The sequence below is a fragment of the Dromiciops gliroides genome, chromosome 2, assembly GCF_019393635.1.
Source record: "Dromiciops gliroides isolate mDroGli1 chromosome 2, mDroGli1.pri, whole genome shotgun sequence".
Lineage (NCBI taxonomy): Eukaryota > Metazoa > Chordata > Mammalia > Microbiotheria > Microbiotheriidae > Dromiciops > Dromiciops gliroides.
This window is the reverse complement of record NC_057862.1, coordinates 664,457,934-664,480,524: the sequence shown is the minus strand read 5'-3', so window position 1 is coordinate 664,480,524 and position 22,591 is coordinate 664,457,934. Positions and strand designations below refer to the sequence as shown.

Sequence of the window (22,591 nt, the reverse complement as noted above, 5' to 3'; positions counted from 1 at the left end):
CTCCAGGACTCTGCACCAACCGTCCCCCAAGCCTAGAATGTTCTCTTTCCTCACCTCTCTGTACTTAGCGCAGTTCCTGACCCATAATGCCAATGGTTGTTGACTCTCCTGGCCCCTGTTTGGTACATAAAAGGGGGAGGGTTATGATATAAATAATCCCCAATAACTTCATATAAAAACAACCATCAGTTTTTGCTTTTTTTTTTTTTTTTTTTTTTGGTGAGGCAATTGGGGTTAAGTGACTTGCCCAGGGTCACACAGCCAGTAAGTGTCAAGTGTCTAAGGTTGGATTTGAACTCAGGTCCTCCTGAATCCAGGGTTGGTGCTCTATCCACTGCGCCACCTAGCTGCCCTAACCATTAGTTTTTAAAAGACTGATTACCCCAGGAGCAGGTTGACCATTCTAAGCTTCCAAGGCATAGCTTCAGAAAAGGCTCCCTTAATTGCTTCATTGAACAGGGGTGTGGGATGATGCAATGGAAAGAGGCCCAGACTAGGAGTCAAGTGGCCTGGGCTCCACTTAACTCCCTGTGGGACCTTGGGTAAATCCCTTCTACTCTCTGGGCCTCAGTGTCCCTATTTTAAGGGTTGGCCTTGGTGATTTCTTGGCTCCCCTTCCAGTGCTAAACTGCAAGAAAATCTCTGCAGAAAGGATTTTTCCTTCTTTCTTGGACTTCCCTGGCAAGTTAAGGGCTCTTCAAGCCATGCCCAAGGTTCATAGATCTCCCCCAAACCCTCATTATAATAGGGGATGTATGTAAAATCAGCTGACATCTTACTTTAGGGTTTACAAAATGCTTTGTGTGCATTCTCTTATTTGAGCTTCACAAAAGCCCTCTGAGGTAGGGGTAATTACACCTGTAATTATTTTCATTTTGCAGATTAGAGACGTTAAGTGACTGGATCAGGGTCACACAACTAGTGCCCATCCCGTCTCTGCCGTATTAGAGGGCACAGTATGATCTAATTTCTCTGCTGTTTGTTATTGCTCCCTTTTCTTGGTAGCAGACACTCCATCCCCATATCCATTACTTATGGTTTCTGGTTTAGTTCAACCCATTCTGTATGTAGCCTGTGTAAAAAAACCAGACTTTTGCAAGGTGAGCCTGAGAGCTGGGACCCCTGTTCTTCAATTCCAGCTTGGCCACCACTGAGTTGTTGTATGACCCTTGGTAAGTCACTTTGTGTCTCAGGTGCTCACTTTTCCTCATCTGTAAAATAAATGCACTGGACTAGACCAGTGGTGTGATAGTAAATGTTTAACAACCAGCTTTTTGGAAACAAACCCATACATGTACCACATAACACACTTTTTAGTTTAATTTGCATTACTAACATTTTCTCTATCACTTTCTTAAGACTGGAAAGTCAGCAAAACAATAAATCAAGACACTATTTGTAGTATATGTTGTATATGTTTTTAAATCTGGTTTCCAAATATATAAATACTCCCACTGAGAATTTTACAACTGGTCTCCCAAGAACTGTTGTGTGCTGGCTCCAGCACATCTTGGGGTGAGTCCATCTTTTTTTATTTTTATTTTATTTATTTTTTTTGTGGAGCAATGAGGATTAAGTGACTTGCCCAAGGTCACACAGCTAATAAGTGTCAAGTGTCTGAGGCCATATTTGAACTCAGGTCCTCCTGAATCCAGGGCCGGTGCTTTATCCACTGCACCACCTAGATGCCCCAGGATGAGTCCATCTCTAAGCCTCCTTCCCAGGTCCAGGATGGGCACCATCCTGACTGTAGCTCCGGAAACAAAGTTCATTGTTTTTGCAATTTTCAAAATAAACAGAGAAAATGATCACACCCCCCCCAGACACACCTATTCCCCCCCTCCACCTACCCCCACCCCCAAATAAAGAGGAAAGAATGAAGAAATAGAAGGGGGAAAAGGTTAATTTATACAGTGAAATATCTCAGTTAACAGTCTTGTAGTAGTCACCATCATGGTTATTGCTGCTGCCTGTCCATTAGCTGGGTTAAACATATCTCTCTTGTGGGCCAGACTTTCCTCCTGGTCTGATCAGAGGCCTACAGAGTGGGAGGGAAGAGACAATTATCATTAATAATATTTCACATTCAATCTGGTAATTGACAGCAAGAGCTATTGGCCTTTGGGCCAATAATCCTGCTAATTAATTAGTTCTATCCCCAAAGGAGATTTAAAAGAAGACCCATTCATACCAAGTTAGAGCATTATATTTTATAAGAGTCATGTGTCCAGATTGAGGAATAACTGAATAATAATAATAGCATTTATGGATCACTTTAGGGTTCACAATCCACTTTACAAATATCTCATTTGAGCATCACAACCATTTTGGGAGGGAAGGTGAAATGACTTGCCCTGGGTCACACTGTTAGGAAGTGTCTGAGACTGGATTTGAACTCTGGTACTCCTGACTGTGGGCCGAGAGTGCTAGGCACTATGCCCCACCTAGCTGCCAAAGAAGTAACAGCTATGAAGAATACAAAGTTATATGGAAAGACTTTATTGAAGGGATGCTAGGACTGTGGCTTTAGAAGCACAAGGGACCTTAGCAGCCATCTGGTCTAACCCCTTCATTTCCCAAATGGGAAACTGAGGCCCAGAGAAATAACATGACTTGCCCAAGGGCACATAGGTATCAGCAAGTAATAGAGGCAGGATTTGAACTCAGGTCCTCCAATTTCAAACTGCCTTTCTGATGCAGATGTAAGAAATCAGAATCAATCAGAACAATGCAAAAACTGATAAACAATATTTTAAACAAAATTATAGAGACAAAATCCCTAAAAACACATGGCAGAAAATGAGTTGAGAGAAGGGGCATGAACACGGGCTATTATGGTGACATATATAGTTAAACAAAGAAAACCATGAGTAGTGGCATTTAGTCTTCTATGTGACAATTTTCTTATTATCATTTTTGTTCATCTGAATGTCTTCCCTGGTGGTTACTAAGTTCCTTGTAACTTTCTGGACCAAAGTACCCTTCCCTGGTTACCACTCTCCTATGTATGGTGTTTCCCTTATTAGAATATAAGCTTCTTGAGGGCTGTATTTGTACCTTACCCCCTGCATCATGCCCATGCCTGGCACACAGCACCAAAATGCTTTGTAATTAATTCATTCAAGTTTAGAATAAATAAAAATAACACTTAACATTTCTATCTCATTTTACACATTTTCACAATCTGTGAAGATGGAGATAGGTGGTATCTGATTTGTCCTCCCCCCTCCTTCTCCCTGTATTTTGCATATGAGGAAACGGAGTGTCACAAAGGTGAAGCAAGTGGATTGCCCACTGGGGTCATCCACGTTGGGAAGGGACAAAGTTGAGATTCAGATGTAGCTTGCATCTAATGTGCGTCCCCTTGTGTCAGTGGCTGGCTCGTTAGATAATCAAACTCTACCATAAAGCACTGGGCCAGCGAGGTTTTGGCTCCCCATCACGTACCAGGCCACACCCCCTCGTTCAAGCATATTGACCACAAAGTCTTTAAGGGGGGTTATATTGACTTTCCACCTCCAACCTCAAGCTTCTGCTCATTGTCGCATAGAGAGGAAGCACTAAGGTGGGCGAGTCGTAAGAGGGAGGATGCTCAGGCTGTCTTCACTGGTAGGTAGAGAGAGGCTGTGCTGAGAGGCAGCCTCTCCTTCTCCAGAGCCTTCTGACTCTGAGGTCCAGGAAATCCTAGCTCTGGATCTGGAAGAGACTTTGGAGGACAATAAGTCCAACCCTCTCATTTTACAGATGAGAAAAACTGAGGCCCAGGGATGAGAAGGGACTTGAATGGGGGTCACACAGGTGGTAAGTAGCAGAGGTCAGTCTGCATAGGTTATGAATGGAAGAACTAGGATTCTGGACTAGGTCTCCCGACCCCAAATCCTGTGTTCTTTCTACCACACAAGTACCTGGTGTTAAGGTCACTGTTAAAATGCATGTTACCTGGGAGGAGTTCCTATTCACGCCCTTTAATACATCGGTATATTTTGTCAGCTCCAGATCATAAGATCATAGATTTAGAGCTGGCAAGGACCTAAAGCCAACTAATCCAGTACAAATGAGGAAACCAAACCTGCTAAGAAACTTGTCTAGGGTCACACAGGGATCAAGTATCATAGACAGGATTCGAACCCAGATCTTCCTGCCTCAAAGTCCAACATACTAATCGTCAACATTGAGTGTTGATCTACTGTGATGGACTATATTCTTCTCACCAATGCAATGGTATAGAAGAGTTCCAGGGAACTCATGATAGAAGAGGATCTCCAAATCCAAGGGAAAAAAAAAACAACTGTGGAGTATAGAGGCTGAATGAACCATACTATTTCTTTGGTTTTTGGTGCTGTTGTTTTTTTTTTTTCTATTTTGAGGTTTTTCATCATTGCTCTGATTTTTTTTCTCTTATAACAGGACTAATGCAGAAATAGGATTAATGTTATTATGTGTATATATATATGTGTGTGTATAGATATAGATATATCTATGTATATAGATATGTAGATATAACCTATATCAGATTACCTGCTGTCTAGGGGAGGGAGGAGGGAGGGGAGGGAGGGAGGGAGAAAAATCTGAAATTGTAAAGCTCGTATAAACAAAAGTTGAGAACTATCTTTACATGTAACGGAAAAAATAAAATACCTTATATGTTTAAAAAAAAAAAAAGTCCAACATACTACCGGCTGGACCCATTATCACCTTGGAAATCCACAAGTATTTCCTCATTTCAGGCCACAGGACAAAAGATGGGTTAGGTTGATGGAAAGGCAGACAGACAGGTACGGAGTGTGGTGTAGAAGTCAAAGAGGACAGGCCTGGGTGCACTGATAGTAGTTTATCAAAGAGAGACTGGGAGGTTTGTGGGGGAGGTAGAGGCAGGATAGAGTGGGGAATACAAAAAGAGGAGGATGCGGAGACACCAGACGCAATTTCATCCATTCCATGGTTTTGTGGTTTTGCCTTGGGTGGGTCCTGATTATTCAAAGTGGGGTAAGGAGTAGGTATATTTCCCCCATCCCATTTTTGCCCCCTCTACAAGACCTACGGCCTACCAGGCAAGAGAGAAGCAAAAATGAAAAGGGCAAAAAGAGAAGCAAGAGAAAATGATAATGAAAAGGAGAAACAGTAAAAATGTAGAGATAAAGGGAAAACAAGGAAGTGAATAACAGGGGACCCCAATGTTACCTCAAGAACTCCTTTTAGGGTCTTTTTTCATTCAGAAGACAAAGTGCCAAGTTGAGGGAATAGCAGGGCAGATGCCTGGGGAGACTGAATTATGCCCGGTTTGCCCCATACCCCAGACTTGGTTAAAAAACAAAAACAATACCCCATTAAAACAGGCCTTATACAGGAAGCCAGCACAGATCAGATGGGAGGAAGGGGATGAGTTGGGTTTGGGGGAGGGGATGAGAAGAGGGGCCATTGGGTTAAAGCAAACCCACCCTGAGCATTTACTGTCTCGAGTCAGGCAGGCGGATGCTCGAGCCTGGAAACTGTTTTTCTAAAAACGAAACTCCCATCTGGCCTCTGACATTGGAGGAACCAGTGTCGAGACACAAAGTAAGTGTGTGACCAGAGGAAAAGAAACCCAGTTCTCATTCTGTAGAGAAAAGACTCATCCCTACCCCCATCTACCCACGTATGGGCCACTACAACAAAATACACGGGCCCCAAATTTTCAGCACATCCAATAAATTCTTTGTGTGTGCGTGTGTGCGTGTGAACAAATTGTGGTTGGCCACTAACTCAATGTGACTTTGGGCAAGCTAAATTCCCCTCTCTGAGCCTCAACTTCTTCATCCACAAAGAAAATAGATTAGTCTTGAGGATCTCCAAGGTGTTGGCTAATTCTATCATCCCATGACCATATGATACTACAAATAGAACTTTGCCCTTCCTGTGGTCTGAGTTGTGTGGCAGGAACAGCTTCAAATTGTCTCAGCCTAGAGATCAATTGGCCCAAGAACTGTTGGGAGCCATCTTATAACTGCACGGCAAGAAAGAACATGAGAACAACTAGCAGGGAGCAATGGGGAAGGAAGATGGCGGGGTGGATACTCACAATAAGGGAGAGTACTTCTATCTGCCTAACATCACTGGAAAAAAAAAATTTCCTGCCCAACATGTTGAGAAGGCAATGAGAAGAACCCAAGAGAAACCCCTCAAACCACCCAGTTCTGCTGTTCATCCGTCATTCTTGAAGGGGACCAATGGCATCAAGCAGGTGATGTCTTGACTTGCAAGTGAATTGGACTTAAGTGAGGCAGGGAGGTGCAAAGTCATCAGCCTCACTCTCTCCTCCAGAGTCACCAGAGTCCACTGGCAAGACATAAGTGAGGATGACTGGAGATCACCTCTGATGGAGTGGAGGGACCTCGGTCTTTTTAAACTAAGGTCTTTGCTGGATCTCGGTTTGTCAGAGGCAACAGTCATTCGGTAATTAAAGGGAAGAACTGAGGCAAGAGATGACCTAGTTTGTCTTCACAAGATACTCAGTCTGGGAGGGGAAGACCCTCCTGCTCAAGTGAATTGAAATAATTAAGACCTAAATGAGAAATAAATTAGAAACTGGTCTCCTATAATAGTATAGCATTCAGTTAATTTTATAGGTAACTAAAGAGTGGAAAAAAAAGTGCTACAGCATGGAGTCCTGATAGTACCAAATGTCTCAAGCAACATAACAAAATTCAGAATTGAAAAATGAATAGAATTGTAAGGAGAAGTAGACAAAAGCATAATTGTAATCAGAGATCTCACCGCTTTCCTCTCAGAATGTGACAAAGCAAGCAGACAAAGGATTGGAAAAGGAAGGAGAGGGTTTGAAGGCTTCATTAAGTACAGTAAAATTAACCTATGTAAGGAGAAATATTTTCTTTCTAAATCTATGTGGACAGGGGCAGCTAGGTGGCGCAGTGGATAAAGTACCGGCCCTGGATTCAGGAGGACCTGAGTTCAAATCCGGCCTCAGACACTTGACACTTACTAGCTGTGTGACCCTGGGCAAGTCACTTAACCCCCATTGCCCCGCAAAAAAAAAAAAATCTATGTGGACCAATCACAGAAATTGATTATATACTGGCATATACACAGTCATACTTAGTGACACAAAAAGGCAGAGGTTTTATATACCATATTCTCAGACCTCAATATAACAAAATTAGAAAATAGATACATAATTTAAAACTTCCTGACCTCATGGAGATTTTTTTTAAAAGGCAACCAGATTGTTGAGATAACAGAAGAATCTGAGAAAATCTATAATATAACACACAATATTTTAAAACCAATAAAAATACAAGAAATGTTGTTGTTCAGTCACTTCTGGCTCTTTGTGACCCCATTTTGGGTTTTCTTGGCAAAGATGCTAGAGAAGTTTGCTGTTTCTTTGTTGGGTTCATTTCAGCTATAAAATGGAGATAATAATACCTTCCCAACAAAGGTTATTGGGAGAAAAGCATTTTGTAAAGCATAAAGTGCTCTAGAAATATGAATCATGATCTGTTCTCTTTCTGAGTTCTTCAGGTATAGAATTCATTATTTCGCTCTCTTTCAGATGAGGAAACTGAAGCAAAAAGCATTAAGTGACTTCCCGAGGATCACATAGCTAGTGTCTGAGGCCAGATTTGAACTCAGTTCTTCCTGACTCCAGGCCTAACATTCTATCCACTGTACCACCTAGCTACCCCATCCCTCACCTGAAATATAAATACGATATATCAAAACATAAATGATATAGACAAAGTAGGACCTAAAGAGGAAGGTATATCCACCAGTGCCTACATTAGGAAGAAAGAGAACGAAATAATGAATTCTCTCCCTGGAGAACTCAGAAAGAGAACAGATCATATTTCATATTTCTAGAGCACTTTATGCTTTACAAAATGCTTTTCTCCCAATAACCTTTGTTGCGAAGGTATTTTTATCTCCATTTTATAGCTGAAGAAACTGAGACACAGTCACAAGGCCAAGAAGGGACAGAGCCCAAACTCAAACCTATCATGAGCTCAGGCCTACACAAAGTAAGAAAAGGAGATTTCAAGTATCAACCCACCATTGAAAAACAAAACTAGATCTTGTTTTGAAGAAATGAGCAGAATTGATGAAAACATTAGCCAAACAATCAAAAGAAAGGAAGAAAAGCAAATGAATAAAATGAGAAATGAGAAAGAAAATAATACATTTATCTAACACTTTAAGAAATGCAAAGTACTTTATATATATTATCTTGTTTTTTTTTTTTTTTTTTTTTTTTGCGGGGCAATGGGGGTTAAGTGACTTGCCCAGGGTCACACAGCTAGTAAGTGTCTGAGGCCGGATTTGAACTCAGGTACTCCTGAATCCAGGGCCGGTGCTTTATCCACTGCGCCACCTAGCCGCCCCTATATATATTATCTTATTAAAGCCTCACTTCATTGAAGGAGGTGTTATAATCTCTATTTTGTGGATGAGGAGACTGAGGGCTGAAGAGCTTTGCCTTCAGATATAAAACTTTTGTCAGAAATGGGATATGAATTAAGGCCATTTGGACTCCGAGCAAGTCAACCATCTTTTTTTTTTTTTTTTCCGTTATGCTATAGTGATCCCATACCAACTAACACAAAAGAAAGGTTAAAAAAAATTAGAGAATATTTATCATGTTTTAGGAAATAAATATCACACATAAATGTGATATCTAAACGCACAAATGTCCTGAACAGAAGCAAGAAATAGAGACTATGACTACCTCAGTAGCATGAAAAAATAAGGAAAGTTATCAAAGAATGCTGGAAAAGAAAATTGGAAGAAAAAAAACGGTACTTGATTTAGATGAGATGAGATTTTCTTGCTAGAGAATTTTCCTACAACTTCAAAGAATAGCCACGTTAGTCAGTGGTAGAGAGTTGGACCTGGAGTCTGGAAGATACTTAAATGTTGAGACTTTTACTAGCCTTGCTGCCCTGGGCAAGTCACTAAATGTCCAAGTCTTGATTTTCTTCACTTGTAAAATGAGGATAATGATAGCATCTTCCTTAAGGGGTTGTGAGGATTAAATTAGCCTTTCTAGGCTCACTTTGTAAACCTTCTAGGGCTACACATAAATGCCAGCCATGGGAATGGCTTCAAAACATACGTGGCAAGGGGCAGTTAGGTGGCACAGTGGATAAAGCACCAGCTCTGGATTCAGGAGGATTTGAGTTCAAATTCGACCTCAGACACTTGACATTTAGTAGCTGTGTGACCCTGGGCAAGTCACTTAACCCTCATCGTCCTGCAAACCCCCCCCCAAAACAAAAACAAAACCACAAAAAACCATATGTGGCTTTTTTCCAAAAACCCGCCAAAGACAACCCCAAAAAAGAAAATTTTTGACTGATCTCACTTAAGAACTCAGATGAAAAAAAAATCTAAAACGAAATCTTAACAGATAGAACACAGCACGACACAGAGCTCTAACTAGCAAATTTTGAAACCTTGGTAAGCAATCTGTGAACACTCATGAAACATACCTTCAAATCCACTTTAAAAGACCAAAGGGATGGGAAGAGAAACTAGGAAGGCTGGGGAGGGGGTCTTCACTTCACTCGGAGTGTGACCAAATAAGGAGGGGAGAGGAAGAGGCCTGATATTTCCATTTTTTAAAAACTAAAATAGTTAAAATTTTAAATTTTTATCTAGGGATGTCAGTATACTCTAAATTCCTAAACTCCCAGGGCAAAGCCATAATGACCCCATTCTAGTATAATTCTGTTACTTAATATTTAATCACTCATCAAGCATTTTGTAAGTGATTACTATCTGCCAGACACTGTGCTAATCTCTGGGAATACAAAAAGAAATCATTTTTAAAATTCTCTTCAAAATGACTAGAACTAAGTTGAGCAAAGTGGCCATCTAAATCTGCCTCTAGCCTCCCAAATTGCATACCTATATACAGCTGTCACATAGGTAGAAAATATGAAGAAAGACAAATTCTACTCAGTTAACAACATGAATTTGAAACAGAGGAAGATTAATCTAACTCTGGATACAAAGTTAACTCAAAGAAAACTATGAAACCTTAATGGAAGAAATAAAATGAAAGGCAGTAGTTCTCAAACTGTTTTTGTTCTTTGGATCTCTTTACACTCTTTTTTTGTGGGGGGGGCAGGGCAATGGGGGTTAAGTGACTTGCCCAGGGTCACACAGCTTGTGTCAAGTGTCTAAGGCAGGATTTGAACTCAGGTGCTCCTGAATCCAGGGCTGGTGCTTTATCCACTGTGTCACCTAGCTGCCCCGTAAAGGAGATATTTACTAGCCCCCCCCCAACTTCTAGAGACTTCTAAAGATGTTTTCCATCTGCTCTTTACGTATTTTGCATAATACCTAATTATAAACAATTTGTCTTCCTATTAGAATGTAATGTTCTTGAGAACAAAGACTTGTCTTTGACTTTCTTTATGTCATTTAACACAGTGCCCAACCTTTAGTAAGTACTTAATAAGTTCTTGTGTATTAATTAATAGTGTTTCTCTATCGCACCTAATGCTAGCTTTTGGATTTAGCTATATCCTTCTTATATTAAGAAATTATCGGGGCATCTAGGTGGCACAGTGGATAGAGCACCGGCCCTGGAGTCAGGAATATCTGAGTTCAAATCCGACCTCAGACACTTAACGCTAGCTGTGTGACCCTGGGCAAGTCACTTAACCCCAATTGCCTCACTTAAAAAAAAAAGAAAGGAAAAGAAATTATCCCCTCTCTCTATGCCTATGCTTTGTCAAAGCATATATGATCTTGTGGTTTTCTTTTTAATAGGATAATGTTAATCATTTCCTAATGTTATCCTGTTATTGCATCGCTGGTATAATTCTAACCATCGTCATTAATCATTTTTTAGATCTATTGCTGTAGTTTTGTGGGTTTTTTTTGCTAGAATTGTCCTTCCCTAGTTTACATGTTAGAACCATATTTACCTCATAAAAGGAGTTTGTAGAGTGTTTCCTTTCTCAATTTTTTAGGATATCATTTATGTAGGAGAGGTTTTAACAGCTTTTAAAACATCTGATAGAATTAATCTGTAAATCTGCCTGACCAGGGTGTTTTTTCATCATAGTCAGTCCCACTATTTGTTTTTGAGGTTGTATTAAGATCTACTTTTCAGGTTCTACTAATTTATATATTTTATGGGTAATCCTTTATTTCTTTTAGATCCTCAGTATTTCTGGAATTAAATTGTATATAATTGGTTCTCATAATACTCATTTCTTCTATTTATTGTGATTTTTCTTAGTTCATTTTAAATTTTCATAATTTAATTTTCCTCCCTGTCTTTTAAACTGGTTAGCTAAAGTTTGATCAATTTGTTAGTCTTTTTTAAAGAAGGAGCCTTTAGTTTTGTACATTCCATAGTCTTTTTGATTTCCATTTTGTCTCATTTTCTTCTAATATTAAACTTTTCCTCTGTGTTAATTTTTTTAAATCTCTTTTCTCATTTGAACATTACATCTTTTGTTCAATAACCCCTTCCTTTTCTATTTTGTTAATGTGTGTTTTCAGAGATGTAACTTTTACTGTAAGGTCAGATTTAGCTGCATCCCAGAAATTTTGATATATTGTCTCATTTTTGTAATTCTCTTTCATGTTATTACTAATTGTTTCTATGAGTTGTTTTATTAGTTTTGCTTGTGTCTGCTACATGATTATTATTTTTATTGTGATATTCTTTGTAAAGGATATGTTTCATATTTCTGCTTTTATATGTAATTATAGTTTTGTTTTAGCCTCTCTTATGCCATAGTGCATGACCTAGAGTTGTTTTTTTTTAAGTGCCATGCAGTGCTGAGAAATATATATATATATATATATATATATTTTTTTTTAATGTTCCCACTTGGAAAACGACATAAAGTTTTTCTTCAGTCTTTTAGTTTCCTTTTTCTTTCTTATTCTGTCGGATTCATTGAGATCTGAGAGAAGAACATTACTATTTCCTGTGATTGTTGTGTTACTATCTATGTCTTTTTGCAATTCAGTTAACTTTTTCTTCATGAATGTAAAGCTATATCGTTTGGTGCTTATGTGTTTAGTATTGATATTGTTTCTTTATCTATGATTCATTTAAGTGTTCTTTTTTGTTTGTTTGTTTTTGTTTTTGTTTTTTGCAGGGCAATGGGGGTTAAGTGACTTGTCCAGGGTCACACAGCTAGTAAGTGTCAAGTGTCTGAGGCCGGATTTGAACTCAGGTACTCCTGAATCCAGGGCCGGTGCTTTATCCACTGCGCCACCTAGCCACCCCGATTCATTTAAGTGTAATGTAGTTTATTTCTTCTGATAATAGCATATGGATAGGGACTGGGTCCATGATTTCATGGTATAGGAAGCTTCTTAGTGAGGAAATTCCATCTATTGAGACAGGCTGGCATCTTCTCTTCAACTTGTAACTTGAGAGAATTGCCTAGAACACTAAGGATACAGTTAAGTGACTTACCTAGGAACAGGTATGCATCAGAGAAAGGACTTGAAGGGAGCTCTTCTTCACTTCAAGACTGGGTCTCTTTTGACTGCACCAGGCTCCCTTTCTTGGTAATATGTATTTTTCTTTTTACTTTGTCTGATAGCATAATTGGACATCCTGTTTGTTTGTGTTTTAAGTTCATCACATGTAATTTTGTTCCAGCCTCTTACTTTTAGTTGTTATTTTTTAGATATGATTCCAAGGCAGGATGACTTGGGTTTGAATCTTTCATTACTACCAGCTATGGGACACTAGACAAGTCACTTATATCTCTGGACCTCAATTTCCTCATCTGTAAAATGAGTAGAATAACAGAATCCACATCACAGGTTGTGGTAAGGATTAAATTGGGTAATGTGTATAAAATGCTTCCCAAAATCTTAAAGCACCCTCTATCTGTATCAGCCATTTTAAATGTCAAGTCAGTTTCACAATCTTAGACCATATGTTCGCTCTTTCCTGTCCTTGTCACGATCCTTTTGCCCAGAACTTAGGAAAAGGGGAAATAGGCCCTGGCTCATGATTTGTGAAAGGTAAACTCTGGAAAGAACCTTTTGTTTCATAGCCACAATGTCCAGGGAGTGGGGGTGGGGGTGGCAGCATAGAGTAGAGTAGAAATCAGTTGACCTCATTCTCAGTCCTCTTCCTCTCCTCCAGCCAATCATAAGAGCCTACCTACCTCCTCCCCTCCACCCAAACCCCCAAAGTTCTTTGTAGCTTCTTCTCCTTGGAGGAGGGGCTCAGAAGTTAAGACACCAATGTGGCCGGCTTCACTTTCTTGTGTAAAGCCTGGGGATCCTTGCTGTTTGGTTGAGCCATCTTTTCAGACAGGAAAGCCCTTAGCAGTGTGGTTCATTGGAAAGAGCAATCTGTCTTTTTGCAGTCAAAGAACCCAGGGTTCAAATCCCACCTCTGGCCCTTTATCCCACCCAATGTGACCTGCTCAAGGTCCCACTTTACTTCCCTGGGCCTCAGTTTCCCCCTCTGTAAAGTGAACCTCAGTGAAGACATTGATTAATAATGGAAGGTAGAGTGCCCATGAATCTAATGAGGTCAAATAGGGTATCAGCACTGAAATTAAAGGTATTGATTTCATCTTAATAATTACTACTAAATTAACAATTCACTGATCAATCTTCCTTGGAAATGAAGGGAACGACAGCTCTGTGTGTACTTACTTCACGGAGGGAAGAGAAAGAGTAAACATAATGGGCCCCTCTTCTTTTGAAAAGATCACATGTTTAGTAATAGCTAGAATTTATTTATATAGCCCTTTAAGGTTTGCAAAGTGCTTTACAGATATTTTCTCATATGATGCTCTTAACAATTCCCATAGACTTGAAAAAACTAAGGCAGGCAGACTTGCTCAGCATCACACAGCTAGTAGGTATCCAAAGCTGGATTTGAACTCAGGTATATCATGACTCCAAGTCCCGAGATCCCTAGCTGCCATTAGAGTTAGGAGAGGCCGCCCAGTCAATTTCCCTCATTTTATAAATGTGGAAATGAAGGAAGGCCTAGAGATGTGGGATCGTATATCTGGTAAGTGTCTGAGAGGGGATTTGAACCCACATCTTCCTGACTCCCAGTCCAGAACCCTATCCGCTACACCAAGCTACTTCTCGTGCCTGCTCTACATTTTTGCCACCTACCAATGGGTTAAAAATGGAGGAAAGCAAAAGTTTCCAATCTCTCACATGCCCTAAAATACCCACAGGCTCAACTGGCCCACTGGTTTCTTTATCAGTTGGCAGTCCTCCAACCCCTTGAGGGCCTGGCAAGGGTGTATCAATTACAAGCCCCAGAAAGGAGATGCAGAATGGACGGAGATCATTATCTATATATTTTAAGCTAAAATTGCAGTGTCTCACATACATTAGGTGCTTAAATCTGTTGCAGCGGAAATAACTTTTCTTTTACTCCTGAAACCACCAGACAATTCAGGTAGAAGGTGGTAGTGGGGTTTTTCTTGTTTTTGTTGTTGTTTTTCTGGACTCCCTAGATGATATCTTTACTGCTTTATTTCCTTGGGATGTATTTTCAAGATCACAATTTTTAGAGACCCCACCCCACCCCAAACCAGGCACCACTTTAGGCATTTTGGCCGTAAAAGTCCTTTAAGTGGAAAAACAAATCAGACAAGTCAGGTGTTTGACGCTGTTTCAACAAAACAAATATGAGTCTGCTCCTATTACTTCCAGATGCTATTCTCCTCTCCCTACCACTATCCTGTACTTATTTGTATGTACTTAGATATGTACATGTTGTCTCCCACAATAAGGACTGATTCATGTTTGTATTTTGTATTCCCAAGGTGTCTGGGACACAGCAAGTGCTTAATAAATGCTCATTGTCCCCTTGATCCTGTCAGACTATTGATTCATAGCTTGGCTTGTTGAACTATGTTTTCCTCTCTGTCTTTTTTTTTTTTTAATTCTTTGTGACCAAGGATGGTTTGCTGGGGGAAAGAGAGCGGAGGGCTATAAGATGATATAAAAATCAAAAGATAACAATAAAATGTTTAAAATCCCAGCTCACAGGCATTTTTACTGCTCAAGTAGGTTGTTAGAGCAGAAAATCTAGGAATCCAGGGAAACTGATTGCTCTTCCTTATGTAACTCTGCGACAGCACAATGGAAGTTGTAGTGATCCTAGAGTGGGAGGGGTCTGGGTTCAAATCCTGACTCTGATGCTTATTACCTGGGTGACCTTGGACAAGTCCTCTCACTTCCCTAGGCCTCCATTTCCTTTTCTGTAACAAAGAGGGTTAGGCTAGATGGTCTCTGAGGTCCCATCCAGCGGTTGATCGATCTATGACTTAATGGGGCTACCTTGAGGAACACATACACAAACATGTGAAAATTTCTGAATTATGGAGGCTAGGTCAGGACAAAGGCAGCTATCCCATTCATTCTTCCCTCCCCAGGATCTTCATTTCCTATCCAGTTCTGTTTCCAAGATTGGGCATCACTAGTCCTTAAAAGTTTCCTGCCTGGGGCAGCTAGGTGGCACAGTGGATAGAGCACTGGCCCTGGAGTCAGGAGTACTTGAGTTCAAATCTAGCCTCAGACACTTAACACTTACTAGCTTTGTGACCCTGGGCAAGTCACTTAACCCCAATTGCTTCACCAAAAAAAAAAAAAAGTTTCCTGCCATCCCCAGAACCTCTGGTTTCTGAGGCTGGGACCTTTCGCACATGTTGCATTTAGTGTTTATTAAATAATTGAAGGATCTGTGATTGTGTCCGGGGAGGATTTGAACCCCAGACTTCCTGATTCCAAGTCCAGCACACCACACTGCCTCGATCAAACATTTACTGAATAATTATCAATGAGGCTAGTTACAGCAATCTCACCCAGATGAACTATAGGGGACTTACCTTGGACACCGGCAGACTCGTCTTCGTGACCCTTTAAACAAAAAAATCAGAGAATTAAAAAACAACAGCTAAGAAATAGACATCTATCTTTTAGACTAGTTAAGACCAGGGAATGTGTTTTGGCTTTCTTTGTATGTGCAGAGTTTAGCACAATGCCTGGTACATTGTAGGTATTTTAATCCTTGTTAACCATCTACCTCCCTCCTCACCTGAAAGTTTCCTTCCATTACACTTGTGTCCTTTAGCAAGAACAGGACAGCATAGAGTCTCTTGGCTGTATGCCTGTCTTTCCAGGCTGATCTCACATTACTCCCTCTCACCCACTCCACACTCCAGCCAAATTAGTCCAGTTGCTCATTCAGCTCCAGGACGCTCAATCTCCTGACTCCTTACCTTTGCATAGGCTGACCCCATCCCTGGGATAGCCTTTCCTCTCATCCTTGACTCTTGGAATCTTTCATGCCCTTTAAGGTTCTGCTCAGGGGCCATCTTCCAGTGGCTTTTCCTGATTCCTCCGGTTGTTAGGGCCTGATCCCACCCCAAGTTTTTTGCATTTATTCTGTGAACATATTATATCTCCCCCCCCCCCCCGCCCCAGTGCCCCTTGAGGGCAGAGATTTTTGTTTCTGGATCCTTGGGGACCTGGTACAAAAGGAAAGGGACTGGATCTATAATATTACTCATACAGGAAACTCCCGGGTCAGGAAAATCACCCTACCAGTGCAGGTCACCGCGTCTCTGAAGTTTAGTCTCAGAGAGTTGCCTGGGGCACCAAGAGTTTAAGCAATTTGGCCAGGAAAGGGCCAGAGGCAGAATTTGAGCCCACGCATTCCTGGCTACAAGGCCAGCTCTCAGTCTGTGTTAATATATTAGATGCTTGATTGATTGATTGATTGACTGTGGCCAACACAGGCTCTACTTGGATAGGTCATCTCTGAACTGGAGGATTTTGAGGGGTTCAGGAAGGCTCTGAGGCCAAATAAAACCTTCCCTCCAATGCCACTCTTGGCGCTTTATGCCTTTAATGTTACATGGCTGAGCTCTAGGCAACGGGCTGTGATGGAAAAAGCACTGATTTGGGGATCAGAAGACTTGGGGTTAGGTCTTAGCTCCCGTTAGCTGCTTAACATTGGGGAAGATGCTTTAGACTCTACTAGGCAGTGGGGAGCATTATGGACCAAAATGAACTGTTTGGGGGATGGAGTCAGGGAGCGTTATCTCCCCTTCTGGAATCTGAGAGAACAGGCAGTCACTCTGGGAGGGGAGAATGCAGCCTTGGGGTAGATAGGTGGGTGTGGAAAGGATTGCCTCTTACTCTGGCAGATGATAATGGTAGTGATCAGGGCCAGGAGCAAGACGACACAGACACCGGTCAGTGGCATCCAGATGTACAGGTCACAGGAGAAATCCAATCCTTTCTTTTCTGTACATACAAAACAGAGGGAAACTCAGTAAGGCACATTGGAGCTCTGACTTCCTAACGGTGCCAGAAAGCTGGTGTCAGCAAAGGATTTTGGAGAGCATCACCAGAATGAAGATAAAATGCAGGAGACCAATCAGGAATTCCCTCTCGGTCCGATGGGACACAGGGTCAGTCCTCAGACTGCCTGGCTCTCTGGGAATCCTTTCTTTTCTTTTTTTTTTTTTTGCAGGGCAATGGAAGTTAAGTGACTTGCCCAGGGTCACACAGCTAGTAAGTGTCAAGTGTCTGAGGCTGGATTTGAACCCAGGTACTCCTGAATCCAGGGCCAGTGCTTTATCGACTGCGCCACCTAGCTGCCCCCTTGGGAATCCTTTCAATTGAGTCTGTCATCACATCTTATCGGACCAAAGATGCCCTTCTCACCAGAATTTATAAAAGGACCAATAAATCCTTCTAAAGGAACCCTGTTCCTCAGTAGCGGTGGAAGGGATCAGGACACACTTCTCACATCCCAGTGTGATCTTTTTAATCTTTATTCTGTTGACCCTCCAATGTCTACACAATAAAGAATGAACTCCTGGTCTTGACATTCAAGGCCTTCCACACCCTGACTCCAAATGATCTGTTCAGCTTTATCTCACACTCTAGTAGACTCCAGCCAAACTAGATTCCTCACCCTCCGCTCCCCATGCTGTGCTCTCTCCTTTCTGGGACTTTGCAGGTCAGCTCTTCTATGGATGAAATGGAAGCCCTTACATTTCCAATCTACATGGGTTGAAATGTCTCTCTTCCTTCTAGGCCAACTCAGAAGCAACCTCCTCCAAGAAGCCATTCCTACCTGCCTCTCCCTACCCTCCACACCGCGTGGTGATTTATATAGCCCATCCATTCGATTCTGCAGAGCCCCCTGCTTGTACTTGACCCTTGTGCTAATCTCACTCCCCTCACCCCCAAATAGATTATGAGCTTCTTGAGAGCTGGGGTTGTGTGGTATCCAATGTTTGAACTTGTACTGCCCAACATGGGACTTTGCACATAGTAAGAACTTAATAAAACATTTGTTGAAATCTTGATGCACTCCATTTGGGAATGCCCTTTGGCTCTGATAGCACTGAAGGTTCTGAGAATGGGGAGAGGAGACAGGCAAGAGGGAACATGTAGAGGTGGGGGGGGTATATGTGGGGGATGGAGCCCAAGTTTCTGGTCCAGGAATTCCCACTGTAGCACTCTAACAGAATTACCCTCCAATTGCAATGAGAGATGTCAGGGTTGGGCTGAAACCCCTTAACTAAGAAGCTGGGGGAGAGGAAGGGTAGGAGTCATTTCCTCACCTTTGGATTTAATGAAGGGTTTGCATTTGCCAGAACCAGCTGAATTCTGGATAGAAGAGTTGGTGGTGGTCGCCAGAGTGGTGGTCGTGGGCTTGGGAGCAGAGGTGGTGGTGGCCTTTACTGGACAAAGACAGAAGGGAGAAGAGTCAACTGAGTTGGTCTATATAGCTCCTTACCTCTTCATATTTCCTCATCCTTTAAAAGTAATGAATCATTCTCTCCCTGCTCTTTCTCCCCAGACAAGGAATAGTCTCCCTGCTGCTCACAGTTGAATGCAGAGATACTGGGCAGTGGTTATCTATTATGCTTCCAGAGTCAAACAGTCCCAAGTCCTGCTCAGGGCTTCCTCTAGGCTCCCCAATACTCTCCCCAAGCTGGGACCAGAGGAAACACAAACGTGGCCTGCAGCCATGCACTCAGCACTATTCATTCAACAGGAGAAGAAACAGAATCAATTCTTGCAGAATTCAGTTGACAGGTTGACACTATTTAGAGATGGAGCAGGGCACCTATGTTTCTACAGATACAGAAGTCGATTTTTTTTGGTCTTTCGTCTAGGAGTGGCACATCCATATATTTGTTTTTCTGTGTTTAAAGACCCATGGACAGAATAGCATGCTCTATCCTTGGATAGATTTTGGGTCAGTAGCCTTGGGTTCTAATCTGGATTCTTCTCTGAGCAAGCTGTTGGACCTCTCTGGGTCTCAGCCTCCCTCTCTGAAGCAGTCTTTGAGGGTGGGGAAAATGGGGGGAAACCAACCACTTTGGGGCTTGGAGTCAAAAACTTCCCTAGCTAACTTTTGTGACCTTGGTTGGGGGGGGGGAGTTACCTCTGGGAGCTCAGTTTCCTTATCTTTAAAATGGAGACAATGACACCTGCAGTACTTAACTTCAGATGGTTAAGGCGAAGCTCACATGAAGGAATACAGGAACCGCGCTTTCAGAACTTTAAAATGCTCAGATGAATGAGAGCTCATCAATTGGGAACTTCAGCTGCTGTGATGCTGATTATAACCCAACCCATGCTCCCCCATCCTCAGCTGCTCCTGGCCTGGTCCTCCATTTAGTCTGTGACGGGGGTGGGGTGGGGGGCTCCACCGGATATGCTTTCTTTTCATTTTGGGAGGGTACCAGCTCCAAACTTTAAAGGGCCATCTAAATGGCCCTTAGAGCGTTATTGGGGCTATTATATAACTTTTTGTGTAGTGGGTGGATGGGGTCGATCTGGGTCCGCTTCAATCTAATGCTGTGTGTGTATGGGGAGGGGGATCAGGAGATCCTGTGATACTGAGGGAGGTTGGACTAATGATGATCGCCAGTAATAATAGTGCCCATTCATTTAGGGTTCCAAGGTTTGCAAAACCCTTTGCATGTACTAAAGGCTCCTAATGTACGAGCAGAAAGAACCTTAGACGCCCTCATTTTACAGGTCAGAAAGAATTACCCCAGAGAGGGTGAGTAACTTCTCTTTTGATCTCCGTCAGCCCTCGCTGACCAAGATGCTTGTAGTCACCCAGCCCCCAAGACTCTCCTCTAGTTCTCTGGTTTCCTGGGGGCGGGCAGGATTCCCCACTGGAATTCTGACTCTGTGGAAAAGGGAACCCTGACGGGGAGGGGTCCCCGCATCCTGGCACTCTCGGAGTCCAGCTGTGCCCGGGACAGCTCCCGGCTTCCCTCCATCCGTGCCCATAACCCGGGGAGAGGTAGGGACAGCTCCCGGGCCCCTAGCAGGGTTGAGCAGGCTCTGACCTGGCAGGAAGACGGGCACGAAGTGGCTGAAGTGCATCAAGCCGTTGCGGACCAGCACACAGTAGTAGAAGCCCTCGTCCTCTTCTCTGAAGCTAGTCAGGGTCAGGGTGTAGATTGAACTCGACTTCTTCCCTCCCTGGAGCCTCTTGTCCACGTTGTCTCCCATCCTCACGGTCGTGCTGGTGCCCGAGATGAAGAGCAGAAAGGTAGGCACCCGGGCCCCGGGGGGCAGGCGCAGCCACGAGCATCCTGTCTCCGCAATGGCCAGCGTCTCGCACGACAGCTGTATCCTCTGACCCAGCTGGGCGTCCCGCTTCTCGGTGGGGACCATCCGGAATTTCCCCTGTGCCTGGCACGCCACGGGCTCTGGGAAGGAGAGAGCAAGACACGCGGACAGAAGAGCTAGAGTCGCGTGATGCGCGGCCCGGGTGTTCCCACCTCAGTGCCCAGTGTCCCCAGCGGAGCCTGTGCCCTCGGCGCTCCGCGAACCTGGAATCCCTCCTTCCCCTCCCCTCCCCACCTTTCCTCCATCCGGCATTAGCCGGATCGCCCTGCGCTCTGCTGTGGCCCCTGGTTCGGGTCACAAATCCCGGGCTCATTGTGGTTACTCACGGAGCAGCAGGACCAGCGGCAGGAGCAGGGATCGTACAGCAGACGGGGAGCCCATCCCTTGCTCCCTTGCTACTTCCCGCCGGGCCAGAGGGCAGGCGGAGCAGTCACACTGGAGCCGGAAAGCTGGCAGCTCCAGGTAAGAGGAGGGGGCCCCCCGGCTAGGTGAAGGGTGGTGAAGCTTCTCTATCTTGCTCCGTGGAGACCGGAGGATGTGATGTCACTTGGATACCCCACAGAAAAAGAAAAAAAATCACCCTCCCTGAGGCTGGCCACCTCCCACCTCCTAGTAGTGGAGAAGCGAGGGAGAAAACTGTGGATAGAGCTGAGCTGTGAGAATCCTTCCCAATCATCTACTGGTTCCAGCTAGGAATTTAGGACATCACGGCCAGCGGGAAAAAGGACAAATGGGTGGCTTGTGATGGATGTGGGGAAAGGGCTTAGAGCGACCCAGCCTTAATTTGTTAGCGGGTTCGACTGAGAGAAAGGAGAGGAGAGGTGATTCAATACAATCTAACCGACCTTTATTAAAAGTCGACTATGCGTAAAGCATGGTATCCTGCAGGGTAGGCTGGGGTGGGTCAAGAGCAGAGGCCCAGTCCTTGTCTGCAGGGACCTCCTTACAAAATCTTCTAGCGGAAGAAGGGCAGGACAAGAAAAAGAGATCAAAGTATATGATGGTAGCATTCGATTGGAGCCGCGAATCTTTTTTTTTTTTTTTTTTTGGTGAGGCTATTGGGGTTAAGTGACTTGCCCAGAGTCACACAGCTAGGAAGTGTCAAGTGTCTGAGGCTGGATTTGAACACAGATCCTCCTGAATCCAGGGCCGGTGCTCTATCTACTGAGCCACCTAGCTGCCCCTGGAGCAGCAATTCTTAACTTGGGGTCCATGGGTAGATTTCAGTTCACCTATGATTTTGGGTGGGGGAAAAGTAACTTCTCAATTTTCACTAATCTGGAACTGAAACTTAGCATTTCTGTCAGTTATCAAAGCAGCAACAAACCTAATTATGAGAAGGGCTCCATGGGCTTTACCGGGCTGCCCAGGGGGCCCATGAGATCACAGATTTAGAGATGGAAGAGGAGCCTCAAAGGCCTAGTCCAACTCCCCTAATTTTATTTTATTTTATTTTGGGTGAGGCAATTGGGGTTAAGTGACTTATCCAGGGTCACACAGCTACTAAGTGTCAAGTGTCTGAGGCCGGATTTGAACTCAGGTCCTTCTGAATCCAGAGCCAGTGCTGCCCCATTAAAAAAAATTTTTTTTTAAATTTTTTATCCACCCCCCCCTCATTTTTTGTTGTTGTTATTGTTGGGTTTTTTTGCAGGGTAATGAGGGTTAAATGACTTGCCCAGGGTCACACAGCTAGTAAGTGTCAAGTGTCTGAGGCTGGATTTGAACTCAGGTACTCCTGAATCCAGGGCCAGTGCTTTATCCACTGCACCACCTAGCTACCCCATCTGCCCCCTCATTTTAAAGGGGAGGAACAGTGACCCAGGGGTTAAGTGATTTGCTCATAGAGCTTGTAAGGGTCAGATCCTCTGATTTCCAATCTAGTCTTTCTACTGCACCATATTGTCTGAGAAGTGAGATGAAATTCCACTAGTATTTCTAAAGTACCTACTATGTG

At 43.1% G+C, this 22,591-nt stretch overlaps 1 protein-coding gene across 1 annotated transcript; it reads right to left on the bottom strand.

The window, feature by feature from the left end:
* Positions 1–1,873: 1,873 nt before the first annotated feature.
* Positions 1,874–21,153, bottom strand: CD8A (CD8a molecule). Its single transcript, XM_043987194.1, has 6 exons — positions 20,964–21,153; positions 20,352–20,717; positions 18,603–18,722; positions 17,164–17,271; positions 15,849–15,879; positions 1,874–2,038 (listed from the first exon to the last, which is right to left on the bottom strand). The coding sequence occupies exons 1-6, from the start codon at positions 21,016–21,018 to the stop codon at positions 1,987–1,989; spliced, it is 732 nt and encodes a 243-aa protein (XP_043843129.1). The 5' UTR covers positions 21,019–21,153; the 3' UTR covers positions 1,874–1,986.
* Positions 21,154–22,591: the final 1,438 nt, after the last annotated feature.

What these genes read in the sequence shown, in the direction of transcription:
- CD8A (XM_043987194.1), bottom strand. Translation starts at nt 21,018, where the DNA reads ATGGGCTCCCCGTCTGCTGTACGATCCCTGCTCCTGCCGCTGGTCCTG. An exon ending in CGTGCCCGTCTTCCTGCCAG is followed by an intron (nt 18,723 to 20,351) that starts GTCAGAGCCTGC and finishes GTCTTTGTCCAG; the next exon opens with TAAAGGCCACCACCACCTCT. An exon ending in CGAGTCTGCCGGTGTCCAAG is followed by an intron (nt 2,039 to 15,848) that starts GTAAGTCCCCTA and finishes CCCACTCTGTAG; the next exon opens with GCCTCTGATCAGACCAGGAG.